The sequence below is a fragment of the Epinephelus fuscoguttatus genome, linkage group LG23 (genome assembly GCF_011397635.1).
Source record: "Epinephelus fuscoguttatus linkage group LG23, E.fuscoguttatus.final_Chr_v1".
Taxonomy (NCBI): Eukaryota; Metazoa; Chordata; class Actinopteri; order Perciformes; family Serranidae; genus Epinephelus; species Epinephelus fuscoguttatus.
In genome coordinates this window covers 15235878-15251934 of record NC_064774.1, presented here as the reverse complement: position 1 = coordinate 15251934, position 16057 = coordinate 15235878, and the positions used below count along the sequence as shown (strand labels likewise).

The 16057-nt window shown below is 39.4% G+C and overlaps 2 protein-coding genes across 2 annotated transcripts in view; one reads left to right on the top strand and one right to left on the bottom strand.

The window, feature by feature from the left end:
* The window catches only part of LOC125884319 (uncharacterized), a 268232-nt gene that overhangs the window by 178752 nt on the left and 73423 nt on the right, over positions 1-16057 (bottom strand). Inside the window, exons 27-28 of the mRNA XM_049569217.1 lie at positions 11464-11718; positions 10915-10992 (exon numbers count right to left, since the gene is read on the bottom strand). Coding sequence (XP_049425174.1) covers positions 10915-10992; positions 11464-11718 — 333 coding nt within the window. The remainder of the gene's footprint in view (positions 1-10914; positions 10993-11463; positions 11719-16057) is intronic.
* Positions 701-7693, top strand: LOC125884296 (uncharacterized). The gene is made up of 10 exons (XM_049569197.1): positions 701-998; positions 1133-1168; positions 1365-1670; positions 2692-2958; positions 5063-5182; positions 5303-5318; positions 5420-5508; positions 5842-5892; positions 6145-6204; positions 6854-7693. Exons 1-10 carry the CDS (start codon positions 962-964, stop codon positions 6856-6858), a joined length of 987 nt encoding a protein of 328 aa, XP_049425154.1. The 5' UTR covers positions 701-961; the 3' UTR covers positions 6859-7693.

The window sequence follows — 16057 nt, the reverse complement described above, 5'->3', positions numbered from 1 at the left end:
CTGTTCCCAGTTAGACCCTGAAATGAACAGTCTTCTTTAGTTTCCACAAAGTATTTTTATACATTTGAAATTAGAATTTGAATTAGTGTTTTACAGCAGCAACACAATGCGAAAAGAGAAAATTACTTGCAGATCATAAAAACTGGAGTTTGTGCAGTGCCGCTTTAGACCACTTTCATCTATACAATTTTTATTAATGACATTATACTATTCTATAAATGTGTGATTTTACACAAATTCAATGGTACTTCACTATATACAGTTACACATAAATGTTTGTGCCTGTGGCTAAATCTGGATTCAGATCTGGATTCAGATTACCAGTCGGAGCTCTCCGCTGGATCATCATGTTTACCTGTGAAAATGATCATTATATAAAAATTATTCATACAGAAACAAGCAGTCCAGAAACAACGCTGGAAAGTCTTGTGTGGAGGAGAAGAACAATCTGGCATGAAGAGTCTGTGACGTGGGAGTCTTTATAGTGACAGGAATTAATGATCCACAGGTGAGAGGCAGCATCATCAGCATGACAAGGTGGGTGTGGTGGAGAGGCAGGGAGAGTGGAAAACTACTGAATGAGCTGAGAAGATTACTTGTATGGCAGGTAAACAGTGCCCACTGTGACACTTCTCTGCCTATGATAAAATATCCGCAAAAGGGAAATGGTAAAAAAGATTTAGGTTGTGTTTGGTGTGTGCAATCTACATAAAACTGCTCAAGCATTGCAAGGTTTTATTCTGATCAATTTTGGTGCCACCACTCTAAGATGAGATGATTAAATTCAACTGACTTATATCTTAGATATGTGCCCAAAATATTCTGTGGTCAAACCACACGCTACACTCAGAGGAGGAAGTTTCAGAAAACTTCAGATTCGATTGCTGCATTTTCAAGCTGAATACAAAGTAGGAGGATTTCTCTGAGGCAGAGTGACAGAGCGTCAGTGCTGAATGTGAAGATGGGACACACTTTGCCTGGTGCGCTGGGGTTTTTCTGTGAGTACATCAGTTAATTTCTCTGTTTGTAGTTTCTTTTGATAAAAATCTTTTTAAATGCCTGATGTTATCGTATAGTGTTTAATAGTTTGTCAGTTTGATGATGTCTGAAAGAGTTTCAAACTGTATTTTAGCCCTGAATATACTCCTCTACTGTGGACATGCTCAAGGTAACCATACAACTTTCTTTTTTTATATATTCACTCGAGACAATTCTCCACATTGAGAGTATCCGACAGTATATCATACAAGTCATTTCTTGTTTTGCTGAATATATATTTGAAGACATAGATGGAAGATACAAGCAGTCCGTATACTTCAACAATATATAGCATGTCTTCATTCTGTGAAATCACTTTCCAACAGATAAACCTCAGCCTGTCCTCACTGTGTCTCCATTATGGCTGAGTCCTGGAGCCTCAGTAACTCTGAACTGCAGTGTTGAACATCCATCTGCAGGATGGAGGTTCTTCTGGTATAAGGCTGTTCCCAGACCGTCGAACAACTCCTTCTACAGCTTTCAGCATCTATCTGGCAGCATCCATGGGACTGAACAGGATTCCTACATTGTTCATGGTCAGACACACACGACAGGATATGTGTGCAGAGCTGGAAGAGGAGATCCAGTGTATTATACTCATTACAGTCGACCCAAGTTTGTCTGGTCTGGGGGTAGGTTTGTTTTGCCTTTTCCTTGCTTGTTGGGAAACATACACTTTTCAACATGTGTGTTCTGTAGAAATTTCCTATGCGCAAAATAGGCAGCTGTTTTGGGTGGCGTCAAAATCCCCCTGCTCTCTAAAATATTATAAATATTCATTTATACAATTATTCTTATTATTATTAAACATAAGGACAATAATAATAACTAAGGGGATTGCCTCCCCTCCCCCAGTGGTTATGAGCTTTTGGTAGTGATGGAAAGAATGAGACCGCGGATACAAGCGATAAAATGAGTTTCCTCTGTGGGGTGGCTGGGCTCAGCCTTAGAGATAGGGTTAGCACAAATATCTGGAGGTAGCTCAGAGTAGCGCCGCTGCTCCATTGCGTCACAAGGGGTTAGTTGAGGTGGTTTCGGGGATCTGATTTAATAGGGCTCAGGGGCGCCTCCCATTAGAGGTGCTCCAGACACGTCCCACTGGTAGGAGGCCACGGGGCAGACCCAGAACACGCTGGAGGTATTACCTATCTCATCTGGCCTGGGTACACTTTGGGGTACCCCAGGAGGAGCTGGAAAGCGCCTCAGATAAGAGGATGAAAATAGATGGATGGGATTGCCTCCTGTGCCGAATGTGCTAGGTTGGGCACTGAATGTGTTTAATGTTAAGACATGCCACCAGGAATCTGAAAAATAAACAAATACATTTAGTTAAATATGTCTAAGGTCAAGGCACGAGTACTTTGTGTTTTGATTTTCCTCTTTCCTTCTGTCATTTTCACTGTCCTTAGTTCTTCTTTTCTAATCCTCCTTCGTACTTCCTTCAATTTGTCTTTCTTTTTCCTTCTCTCTTCCCCCTGAAACTTTGAATACTGGACGTTTAGTTGTATTTTTAATCTTATTATAAACATCTATTGGTACGATCCATTGCTTCTATGGACCAACGGTTAAAAAAGAATAAAAACAGGATTGTTTGCATTATTGTTGTCTAACATTACTTTTAATGCTTTACTTCCTATGTGTGTTGTTTTTCAGATTTTCATCCAGCAGCGTCTCTCACAGTGAGTCCTGACAGAGTGCAACACTTCACCTCTGACTCCCTGTCACTGAGCTGTGAGGGAAACTCTACTGAGTGGAGAGTGAGGAGGTTTTCTAAATTCGGTTACCTGACACACTGTTTTTCCTGGGGGACAGTGAATGGAAACACATGCAACATCCGTAGCTCACAGAACATTGACGGAGTCTACTGGTGTGAATCTCACACAGGACAGTTCAGCAATGCAGTCAACATCACCGGAAGCAGTGAGTGTAAATTACATTATTTGTATCAGACTAATTTTAACTTTGTTTTATATAGTTTTATTTGTAGGTGGCTAAAACCAAAGTCATTTATTCTATGTCCTGTAGATTCAACCTTGGTGGGTCGAGTTTATCGTTTTAAAATAGTGTCAAATTGTGTGTGCTAGCTAGAGTTTAATGGAGGTTGGCTGTTTGTGTAAATTGGCATGAACTTTATATACTTTGCCAAACGTCAGTGTTTCCTGTGCTCAGTCTCTACCTGCTGAAATAAAGGGCTTGGTCTAAGTCTGATCTGCACGGAAATTATGTCAACAGGAGAATTTGGCACAAGTACTGTAATGTTTTTGCTAGTTTGTAGACACCTGCTTAATATACGTCAGCTTGTTTAACCTGCACCAGCTGATCTCTGCGACCAAAACTTCATATTCATTGATCATTTTACAGACGATGATATTATCCTGGTGAGCCCTGTCCATCCTGTTACTGAGGGAGATTCAGTCACTCTTGGCTGCAAATTGAGGACAGAAAAAGTTCCTTATAATGTGGATTTCTATAAAAATGCTCAAACTCATCCATAAAGATACCAGAGGGGAGCTGACTATCTCTGCGGTGTCAAAGTCAGACGAAGGCTTTTACTCATGTAGAGGAAAAGATTTGACGTCACCAGAGAGTTGGATGTCAGTAAAATGTGAGCATGATTTAAAAATAGATTGTTTTTTGTGAACTGTGTTACAATTGGTGACAGAAATGTTTTCACTGAGTTTCACGAGGGTCTGCTCTTGTATGTGTGATGTAAATATTGTCAACCACTCATGTCTGTGAAGCTCTGCACGGACCCCTGTGCAGACGTCCGCGGGCAGGACAGTTTTTGTGATCACACGGGCTGTAAGCAAGCGCGTTGACTGCTCCAATCTCAGTCCAGTCCAAAACACTGTAGACATTCACAGACATTCACTCCAGACCCAGCAGCATCTTCTGGTGCTTTCACACCTGCCCTGTTTGGTTCCGTTCAATCGAACTCAAGTTTGTTTGCTGCCTAAGTGCGGTTAATTTGGGCAGGTGTGCACACAGCAATCACACTCAGGTGTGCACCAAAACAACCGGACTGAGACCTTCTTGAACAGGTAGTATCGGTCCGATTACAAACTAACTCTGGTGCGGTTGGTTTCTGACCTCAATCTGAACCAACTGCAGTCACATGACACATTGTTTGGGTTAAACATGAGCATGTTACAGTCCTGGAGGATTATTAATGTGCACCTCCTCCTGTACTGCCTTAATATGCACATTCAGCACATTCAATGCATCAAAACGTTGTTTTCTAGTTGGAGCCGCGCCTCGTTTTCAAACTGTATGGTTTGACTAAAATGAACAATGACAGCAATATAGTCCACGATGAGCAGCGCTAAAATCAACCTGCGTAGTTGTCCCTCCATTGTGACATTAGAAAGTGTCACATTTATCTTGCAAGTGTACTCTTCTTCAATGTTTTGCGGGATTCTTCCCGCCTGGAAATTCTGACAAATCATGAGCACCTTTCTCACACAAGGCATTAGCTCTAGTCCGCTTGTAAATGCTGATGAAATTAACATAAACCAACTCTAGGGAATTCTGCAACATAATTGGTCCCTGATTCAGACCAAAGCAAGACAACTCTAGGTCTGTAAGCACCTTTAGCAAACGTAGCATAGTACACGTGTTCCACACCCGAGTCCAGTCCAAAACACTGTGATAAACCTAGCCACGGCCAATGAGTTTTAAGCTGAATTTTCGACCGACATTCACCCCGGACCCAGTGGCATCCTCTTTGTTTCAGTTTCACCCAATGTTTTCAGGAAGAGGACGGTTAACCAGCCCTCATTTACCTGCTGAGGGCTGATGCGGACCCTCAGCTGTAGTATGAATGAAACTGCCACCACATCCTCATAACCACAGTTGTCCTCTGAGGTTAAATGCAGAAAGTATGTTCAAGTTTTCACTCCTGAGTTTTGCTACGGAGGCTTGATGTGACCTTGACTCTTTGGTGCTTTGAAAAAAATCCATTTAAGAAATGTGTTATCTACATAATTATTAAGATTTTTTATTATTGATGAATCATTTATTATAGCAGCGTCCAGGCCTGAACAAAGCTCTCCATTTCCTGTGCTGTTGATTGTTGGGCTGGTTGGTGGAGTGTCACTGATTCTTCTCCTGCTGCTGTTTGTGTGTCGCTACACAAAGTCAAAAGGTGAGATCTTTTCCTGCTGATATCAGATTGTGATGTAATCACATGTACTGTAGTAACAATACAACAATTTGCAATACTAAACAATGTCACAGTTAGTGTCTGTTTTTTCTTTTGTTACAGATTCATGCTTCATGAGGTCGGTCCAACACTCTCTTCTCTCATTCTGAACATAACAGCAGCACATTACATGTTCCTTATTAAACCCACTGTATTTACTTCATGTTTTGGGCCCACCAGGTCTCAGAGCACCAATCAGAGTCCTGCTCCAGACCACATGATCAACCAGGCTGAAACTCAATGCAGAGACTATGCGTCTCTTCTCCACGGTCAGCCTCAAACCTGATTCATTTAATTATTCATAATTAAATCTAAATCCCCATTTCCAACGAGCAGTACAGCATGACAGAGTTTAGTTCGGTAATTTTTACTTTCCATTTCCACTGTAAAGAGTTGTGGATGGTACCTATGGGACTGTTCCATCCTGTCCTCATTTTTGGTCACCCCTCTCTTGGGGTATATACCATACCAAAAGTGTTTGGTGGAAACGGGGCTGAAGACCCACACTGCTAGTGTCGATATATCTGTTTTAGAGGATTAGGGAGTTAATAGATAATGAGATAATGGGGAAATGATTAATACCTTGATTTTCTGTTCTGTAGGTGACGTCTGTCTCTATGAAACAATCAGAGACTCTGAAAAACCTGAACATGGTACAGTATATACTTTTTGGACTGATCAACAATCCCTTACGTTTAAAGAAAAATATCTAGATTTGAAATAAATCTAGGGTTGTCACATATTCTTTAACTGATCGTAAAAACACTGATTGCTAAGAGGGCTGCGTGCTTCATTTTATGTGGTGAGAATAACACGCAAAAGTTGAGATGCTTGTGAAGGCCAGTGTACCCTGAATACAGTACAGTAATTTGTCTTTTCATGAATTCATCTTATTCTTTTAACAGGGAGGAATAATGAGCCAGAGGAGAACGAATACTCAAATGTGACGACAGGATCAGCTGCAGGTACAGTCAAGTACAATAAACTTTGTACTAAATATAAATATGCTTTATAATTCTATTTTCTATAATGTAAGATTTTATTAGATGCTGTGCTGCCTGTCACATTGTTTTTAATACCACCACCAGGAGTCAGCAATTGTCAAATCCTTCACCAGGGGTAGGCAACCTGCAGCTCTGGAGCCTCATGTGGCGCTTTAGCCTCTCACAAACACTATGGAAAATGATATGGAAATGAATATTATTTTGTTTAACATTCCAATTTTCATTTTTCATTGCTGTAGGCCTAAAGTGACTCTTACATTTTCCAGTGGTAAAAATGTGTAACCTATGCACTCAAAAAAAGTTTTACCATTCCATCAACTAAAGTGTGCGTCATACGTCTATGACCTGGTGCCTTCTCCTAAATTTTGGTGAACCTAAATAGCGGTGGAGTCTCCCTCGCTAGGCTGACTATTGATTCCACCTCCCCCCCCAAGAAAAAACTGTTTAAATACCTAATAATTACAGTGTACAAGAGCTTTTACAGTTTTTGATATTATTATTTTTATATTATTTTTCATTTCATGTTGTGTAATAACAGAGTTAAATGTCAAAAAGCACCCATTCATTCTTAAATGAGCTTAAATCACCTTTTCCTTTGGTTTTCTTCCAGATTAATGAAGAGATCTGCATCAACAAAACCCACAGAATGGATGATATGATAAACTAAACCTTTATTTAAACAGTATTTATCAGACAGCATTCTGTACAGTTAATCTAGTAGCAGATCATTTCAAAGAAATACATTATATGGTTTTTATTTTGACTTCGACTGGATCAACACAAATGCTTTTTTTCCACATATAATTACAGTTATATATATATATATATATATATATATATATATGTCTCTCTATAATATTTATGTCTTGTATTGCTTACAAATCACTGTCACTTTGTTTTTTAAAGCTCCTGTAGACAACCTCAAATGCAGTTTGTTCCAAATAACAGTAGAAAGTAACAGTTTGAAATATTTGAGCTTCAGGTGATCGAGCGCCTTTAACGTCAGCATCTTTTTCAGTTTTTGATGAAAAAGCTTTACAGATTTACAACATCTGATCTGTTATCAAACCATTCATCGTGTCACACATACAAGTTTCCTCTGTTCTCCCATTTTTAATGCTTTGATTAGATACTGTCTGTATTTTAGTTTCACCTGGATGAATTTAACATGTCTTCGTTATGTTTGAGCATTTTATGCATCAATAAACTTGTTTCAGCACAAAGCTGTCAGCAGTTTTTGTAACTATTTCTTTCTCTAAAAAAAGGTAATCAAATGTAAACAACCCTATCTTTATGAGGAGATATGACTTTAAGTGTAGTGTTGACATGTTTTACATCATGGGGTGGACAGCAGATGGCAGAGAGAAGCAAATGAATTGCAGTTTGCATGTCACATTTCCACATGCCCTCACTACATTACAGCGTTTAGATTCAGGTTGAAAATGATTAAAATGGCCCTTTAAAATACTTACTGTACCACAGTAAGTGTCTCACCACATACTGTATAATGTTTGACATTGTAGGGAAGTTGTCAGTCTAAAAATGAAACCTATGAAGAGTAAGAATCAGAGAGCAGAGGTAACAGCAGTTTTTTGCAGAAGAGCCTTGTAAATAAACAAGATAGAATGCTGCTTCTGTTTGTTAAGGAGGACCATCCCACCTTTTCATAGAAGATGCAATGGAACATGAGAAATGTACCACCTATGTTGAAGTGCAGCACTGTGATACACTGAGCCAAGAGGCTTTAAGCTGGGGGAAGAAGCATGCATATATACAGTCAGATATACAATATAATCAGGAGCAGATGTGACTGTAGATTAAACAATGGTCTTCCGACTAGCAGGAGGAAAACAAGATTTGTCTCCGGACAAAACTCCAATTTTGACCCTCAGTTTGCTTGATAGGTGTTCCACATGGGTCTTAAAAGTGAGTCTGGTATCCAGCCAGAGTCCCAAAGATTTATAACATTCAACAATTTCAATTGCAGAACCCTGAAGGGTTTGGATATGGACAGTAGGCTGGATATTTAAGGGTAACCAGTGGTTCCCAATCTTTTTCTTTAAGAGACCCCTTTTCTATCATTGAGTTAACTGATGACCCCTTACCAAGTGACATGATTTACTGATATTCTGTTCAATGCATAACAACAACACAGAACAAGGATAAACTGTACAATTAACCCAATAGTGAACACAATAAATGAATTTTGAAGAGTATTTCCTGATTATTGCATCAGAGGTGAGTTTTCTTGATATTTTCAGGAACTTTCTTTACAATTCTGTCTGTATTATGTCTTTTTATTTATTTTTCTTAACAATCATACACTTAAATATATATGTATATATTGATTTGTTCACAGAAATAATTGAAATGCTAAGATATAGGCCTACTGTGTATCTTTTTTAGAAAAAAGTTGTCTTACACCCCTTAAAATCAAGAAGGCCTCCAAACCCACTGTGAAGCTTTGGTGACCCTTAGTGGGTGTCAGGACTCCCAGGTTGGAAACCTGTGACCTAGAGAACAGCATAAATTTGTTTTAAATATCCCAGAATTTAAAAGAAGCTCATGTTTGATGAGAGAGATCTGAAATGTATCAAAAGCAGTGTGTAGATTTTCTATGGCCTGATTAAGAGAAGAGCTGCTGACACATAAAAGCATGTCATCTGCATAAAAATGTGCAAGTTTTTCGATTTCTATCAAAGAAACATACGTCTAACAAAAGCTTGACTTTACTGGATCACTACAATCAGAGAGAAGATGGAAGAATAAATAAACTGCTTATGTACAGGAAAACATGTAAGAACAAATTAAAAACACTGCTGAAAGCAAACTACTGGAACAAAAGTTTATTGATACAAGAAATGGTCAACCATACTTTTAACAATACAGAAGCTTAAGACCCACATAATCATTTTCTTTAAATGACCTGCCATTAGTTTAACTGTACAGAATAATGTCTGATATTTGCATAGCGGAGCTGCACACAATAATTAAATAAAAATAGCAAATACTGTTTAAACACTGATGTAGTTATTCATGTTGTCATCCATTCTGCTGGTTTTGTCGATGCAGATCTCTCTATTGATCTGGATGAAAACCAAAAGGAAAAACAAGGTTAGAGCTATTTAAGAATTAAGAGTGCTCAATGACATATAACTCCCATTTCTCACCCATTTAACTATCTGTATCTGTAAAATAAATCACTATAGTGACTTATCCCAAAATGCACATTGTGTTAATGCTGTATTATTACCAAGAGCTTTTCCTGATTTGACCTCTGAATAAACAGTTTCATCCGCCGCTGCAGGACGTGATTTTCCTATGAATGTTTTGCATTAAACACTAACGCCCCAGCAAACAATCATAATGATATGTACACTGTCTTCTTTAGCAATGCATCCATACATGATCTAAAATAATCTTAGTGTACACAACAAAACACAAGAGAAGGCATGATACAGGTTACAGTGTTAGGAGGAAGAGGTTGGTGTTTCTAAAAGTAGAGTATGGGTACCCCTAGGGGTACTTTGGAGTACTGCAGGGGGTACATGAGAGCTCTTTATGTACTGTAGGATTTGACCACTGCAGACACTGCTGACATACCTAGTGGTATGAAGTGGTATGAAGAGATTACACTGTGGCAGTACACAATAAAAAGTTAGAGTGAAGGTTTTATTTGTACAACAGTTATAAACAAATGGATGGATCGATAAGCAGAATTAAACCAATTAAATGTAATGTGTCCTGATGTGTTTCCCATGACTGCACAGTAGGGCCAGGTATTAAAGGAATAAATGGAAAAGTAAATGACATACAATTTAGGATTTGACCACTGCAGACACTGCTGACAAATCTAGTGGTATGAAGTGGTATGAAAAGATTACACTGTGACAGTACCCAATAAAAAGTTAGAGTGAATCTGTTATACTTCACTGTACCTGTAGCTGATCTTATCTTCACATCTGAGTAAACTGCGCTCTCCTCTGGCTCCTCTGTTTTCTTCCCTGTTTGAAGGATCAGATGAATGCATGAAAAGACAACTTCCTGTATTTTATTTAGGTACTGTTGGTCTACAAAGGCATCTCTAGTGTTTGATGTAATTGTCACTACATAAAATAAAGTAGTTTTTGAGCTCAACCACAGAATATGTGACATCGTTGGATTAACCTGAAACATAGATATTTGTTTAAACTTAAGGGATTGTCAATAAATCACCTGATCACCTTATTCTAGTATCTCTCAAGAGATAGTATCTCTCTCTCGCTCTCTCTCTCTCTCGATTAATCAGATACTCTCAATGTGAAAGCATCACTCCACTCTGTTGAAGACTTTTCATGTTTCAGTGTGCCCATACACCTGTACTCTCCACTGTGTGATGACAACACATTTCTAATCATGTTTTCCTTTTGTTTTTCAGGTCTGTATGAGCGGGGTGTCGTCCACTCATACTCCCACTCAGCGTCTCCTCCATCCTCAATTTCACATGTCAGTGTGATCGTCTCCAGATAGTATATCTCAGGCCAGTTGGGTCGCAGGGTCACAACAGCTCTGTTTGTAACTGTTCATGATCAAGAGGCCACAAATATAAAGATTAGAAAAGATTAAACATCAAACTCATTTTAGTGTTAGTCTTAATCCTCAAGTATTTCCAACCAGATGATGATGATGATGATGATGGGCTCACAGAGCAGGTCAGCGTCACACTGCCCCCTGATGGAAAGTGTCTGCTCAGTCTGGCCTTTGGTTGTGCTGTTTAATTTAGACAAAGACATAAAAGTGGTCATTATTTCCCTGTGAATCAGTCCAGTTTGAAAGAGAATGAAAATGAATAATATAATCTCATCCAGCATTCTTGGTGGTGCTACAACTTACTATAGAAAATTATTTTGATCACCTTTTTAAATCAGTATATATTATTAAAGTATCGTAAACTGATGGAAATCAGTTGCAACAATGCTTCTGTTAAACATTTATTAACCACTAAAGCTGCTGGTTAAATTAACCTAACATGGATTAAAGTGAGCACAAACACACTTCTAAGAATGAACGACAATTTAAACACAGCTTTCTCTTTTTCCCTTTGTTAAGTGTCCACTGTGTCTAAGATAATGCAGAGAAATCATCACTCCACTTCACTCTGGAAATGCTAAAGTACATGCCTGCTGCTCTTTATCGCAAAATGCCCTTAAATTTTGAGACTCTAGTGTGAAAACTACTTACGTTCCATTTTGAGTTTTACTGGTTCAGATTCTTCGTCCTCAAATTTACACATGTAAGAGCTCCCATCTGAAATGACTTGAACTGTGTTTTCTGAAGACATCGCTGACTGATGGTTTGTGTCTCTTTCAATAGGTGATCCGTCTTTGTAGAAAACAGCATTCTTCTCCTTTGTCTGAGTACGATGTCGACAGCGCAGGGTCACTGATTCTCCTTCAAACACAGTGGATGCAGGACTTTCCAGGATCACATCTTTGTCTGTGGAACACAGGTCATACCTTTTTTAGTAAATCAGCTCAATTAAATAAACATGTCATTAAAAAAAAAAAAAAAATCTTAAAAAGTATTACTGATTTATGTTTTAACATTCTGAATTTAAAGCTACACTTGGAAACTTTCATGAAAATACTTTGGGGTCATATTTGCTGAAATGATCACAATGTTCTAAAACAAGTACATGAGACAGATAATCTGAGAAATAACTCATGTCCCTGCTCCCTTCTCTTTCTACTGTCACTAATGGCAATTGCTAGAGTCGGACCACAGAGTGGCAGAAACAACCAATCAGAGAAGTTTCTAACACAGCTGCAAATTATGCCAATCACTATATGAACCCAGGGCTGGGCGATACAACAACTATGTACAATATATCGATTTATTTTCAAGCAAGATAAAAATTAAGACAACACTGTTTATATCGATATAAGGTCAAGTCGTGTTACATGACACATACCAGTGTGTGTCTCTCCTCTCTCACACTCTCAGCACAGCTCCGCCCCACTCACACACTCCAGCAACACTTTTTAGAGCCGTAGCCTGACGTGCACCTCCCCAGAAATGTAACTACACGTCACGGCAACGCAGACCTCCTGTCTATTACTGTAAGCTGAAACCATTTATCTCAGTGGAAACAAAGCTTTTATTTATTTAACTTTACAGATAAGAAACAATAAATTGTGAAGACAATAAAGCCTCCACAAAAATAGCATTTTCAGTCTTGTGTGTAATTTATCCTGACTTCATATGAGCAGAGGAAATCTCCGTTCATTGCTAGGCTAAATACAATGTAAAATGCCATAGGCTTGTGCTAATAATGTTAGCATGTTGTATTTGTTTGGAAAATGTGTTTAGTATAAGACAGTTGTTTTGTCAGTGAACCTTGTGAGTTGTTATAGAGCCTAATTTTGTAACATTTCCCTTGTTAAATGTTGCTGACCCTGGTTTTACATGAATAGAGGATAAAAGTCCTCTAGCCACAAGGCTAATTTATACAATGTAAAATGCCATAGGCTTGTGCTAATAACATTAGCATGTTGTATTTGTGGGGAGCTGCAAATTTTCAAACAGGAATAAAATCCCTGTGTTTGCATTTTATTTTGATCACAGTCTGTTTTTATAAACGTGCTTGTAGCTTTGACTTGCAAATGTTGGTGGCGGTGGGTCGGTAGGTAGATAGGTAGATGGAAAGATAGATAGATAAGGCTACTTTTCATACAAATATTTCTATTTAGCTTTTCCAGAAAGCCTCCTCACTCCTAGCTTCTTAAGATGCATTTTAGGAATTGGCACGCCCTGCGAGATGGAACACGCAGATTGATTTCCAGGTCACAAAGCGAAGGGCCGAGGAGGCACAAAATCCGTGAATGGGAAATGCCTATACGTCAATTCAATTCAATTCAATTTCAATTCAATTTTATTTATAAAGCCCAATATCACAAATCACAATTTGCCTCTCAGGGCTTTACAGCATACGACATCCCTCTGTCCTTATGACCCTCGCAGCAGATAAGGAAAAACTCCCCAAAAAACCCTTTAACGGGGAAAAAAAACGGTAGAAACCTCAGGAAGAGCAACTGAGGAGGGATCCCTCTTCCAGGACGGACAGACGTGCAATAGATGTCGTACGGAACAGATCAGCATAATAAATTAACAGTAATCCATATGACACAGGGAGAGAGAGAGAGAGAGAGAGAGAGAGAGAGATGCAGGTAATGACAGTAGCTTACAACAACATTATTGAAAGTAATAATATTATAGTTATAGTTCTGGCTACTGTGGTTCAATATGTTGAAAGTATGTATTAATATCTGGCAGTATACATATGTGACAATAGTCATATGTGTATAATAACAGTAGAAGTATGACTAATGACTAATGATGGCAGCAGCAGCAGGAGGCATCTGGCAGGACCACGGCAGCAGCACAACCACACACATCACACTGTCCAGGCACCGCTGCGATATGAGTTAATCTGAGAGACAGTGGAGCACAAAGGCTCCGGAGAAGAAGCTGAGTTAGTGACATCCAGAATGGCCGAGTTAGCAAGATGCAGTAATAGGATACGAGAGAGAGAGAGAGAGAAGGAGAGAAGGTGCCCGGTGTATTATAGGGGGTCCTCTGGCAGACTAGGCCTAAGTCAGCCTAACTAGGGGCTGGTACAGGGCAAGCCTGAGCCAGCCCTAACTATAAGCTTTATCAAAGAGGAAAGTCTTAAGTCTAGTCTTAAATGTGGAGACGGTGTCTGCCTCCTGGACCGTAACAGGAAGATGATTCCACAGGAGAGGAGCCTGATAGCTGAAGGCTCTGACTCCTGATCTACTTTTGGAGACTTTAGGGACCACGAGTAACCCTGCGTTCTCAGAGCGCAGTGTTCTGGTGGGATAATATGGCACTATGAGCTCTCTAAGATATGACGGAGCTTGACCATTTAGAGCTTTATAAGTTAACAGTTGGACTTTAAATTCAATTCTGGATTTTACAGAGAGCCAGTGCAGAGAAGGACTTACTAGAGCCACCTGATAATAGAGGTAACAAAAGCATGGGCCAATTTTTCTGCATCTTTTCGGGTCAGGATAGGCCTAATTTTCGCAATATTACGCAGATGAAAAAATGCAGTCCGTGAGGTTTGTTTTAAATGAGAATTAAAAGACAAATCTTGATCAAATATTACTCCGAGGTTTCTTACGGTAGTGCTGGAGGCCAGAGCAATGCCATCAAGAGAAACTATGTCATCAGATAAAGAGTCGTTAAGTGTTCTATCTACACTTTAAGGTTTCTGAATCTAAAACTAGTGTAGAGGCAGATAACGTATCATTTTATACCAAAGGTGAAAAATAAGGTCAGTTACATTAGATTTGGGAAGCAGCTAGTCAAATATCAGATTTGGCAGCAAAAAGGACCCATAACAGGTGTTTTGATAATTTGAGTAGTTTGTGCATAAGTCAAGCCTTAGGAGGTTAAATGAGGGAGAACGTTCTGGGTTAGGGTGACCTCACCGTTGGAACAGATGTGCCAAGTTTTGCAATAGGAACGGTTGTTTATGGCAGAGAGACAAAGAAGATAGAAAATACTGACGCACAAAGTCCAGCTTTAGGAACAAACAAAGGAAATCAGGAGAACTTTAGATTCCCAGGGAATACGACCCAAGCGTGTTCACACACACATACACACATGCACTCACACATGAACGAGCAGACACCCCTTATAAAAGCATTTGAAGGGTGATTGTTCAGGGCTGTTTCCATCTGTTTTGCTGTGTAGACTAGTATACTGTTGTGTGCTGAGTTCTGCAATTAAAGTAACCCCGTTGGCTGTAACTTTTCTCCATGGTTCTCCGAGTCTTTCCATTTCAGTGTTTGCTGAAGTTGAGCATTTTCCTTACATAATTGGCGTCAGCGTCACGAACAGTCATCTCTGAAGGGAAGACGGCAGTTAGTGGTGACCCCGAGGAGCATCCTCCCTGCGTGGGGTGACAAGTGCGCAAACTAAAGGTAAGGACCTTTAAAACTCCTTACACAAATTCTGAACTGGCTAAGATAAAAACACCCTAAAAATCTAAGTCACTGTGCGCGGCTGGGTGCTCCGAGAGGTCACTGCATACCGATATCCCTCGCAGACAGAGAACTTGTCGGCGGGGAAGGAGAGCAAAGGAAAAAAGAGAGCCAGACTTCTGTGCACAGAACAGCTGCTAAGAGACAAGCTGAACTTAAGAGAGTGAAGCGAAAATTTGATTACGAGTGATTGACATTGTGTCTAAAAGAAAACAGCCAGAAATTAAAAGAGCAGCTGGGGAAATAGACGATTGGTCAAGCCTGAGGGGGGCCAAGTCGTGTGTTGGAAGTCTAGAGAGACTTTGGGTCCAGAGGGATTTAAGAGGTCTAAGAGAGACAAGGATTAGAGTCCAGAGGGACTTAAGAATTAGTTTTAGGTAGGTCTAGAGAGACCGAGATCCCACGTCCAGAGGTATATAGTTTAGTTTTTAGTTTTTTAGGATATAGACACAGACACAGGTTTTCTAAAAAAAAGTTTAGGTGCACTACAGCACAGTCCCCTCCCAGCCCCTCCTTTCGAGAGCACCCCCAAAAGTGAAAAGTTTGAGCGTTTTTCTTTTTTTTTTCCCTAGAAACCAAAAAACTTAAAGGGGAGCAAATAGGAAAAGACACACAACAACACATGAGAACACAAATGTACATAAAACAATTGAACTACAATCTGAAATAATGTATCCAACAGCAGTAGCTCTGGTGGGAAGCAAGAACCCTGACATTTTGAAAGACATCCAGAAAATTTCAGAGAAATGGGAGAAACGAAACAAGGG

What these genes read in the sequence shown, in the direction of transcription:
- LOC125884296 (XM_049569197.1), top strand. Translation starts at nt 962, where the DNA reads ATGGGACACACTTTGCCTGGTGCGCTGGGGTTTTTCT. An exon ending in TGGTGCGCTGGGGTTTTTCT is followed by an intron (nt 999 to 1,132) that starts GTGAGTACATCA and finishes ACTGTATTTTAG; the next exon opens with CCCTGAATATACTCCTCTAC. An exon ending in AGTCAACATCACCGGAAGCA is followed by an intron (nt 2,959 to 5,062) that starts GTGAGTGTAAAT and finishes CATTTATTATAG; the next exon opens with CAGCGTCCAGGCCTGAACAA.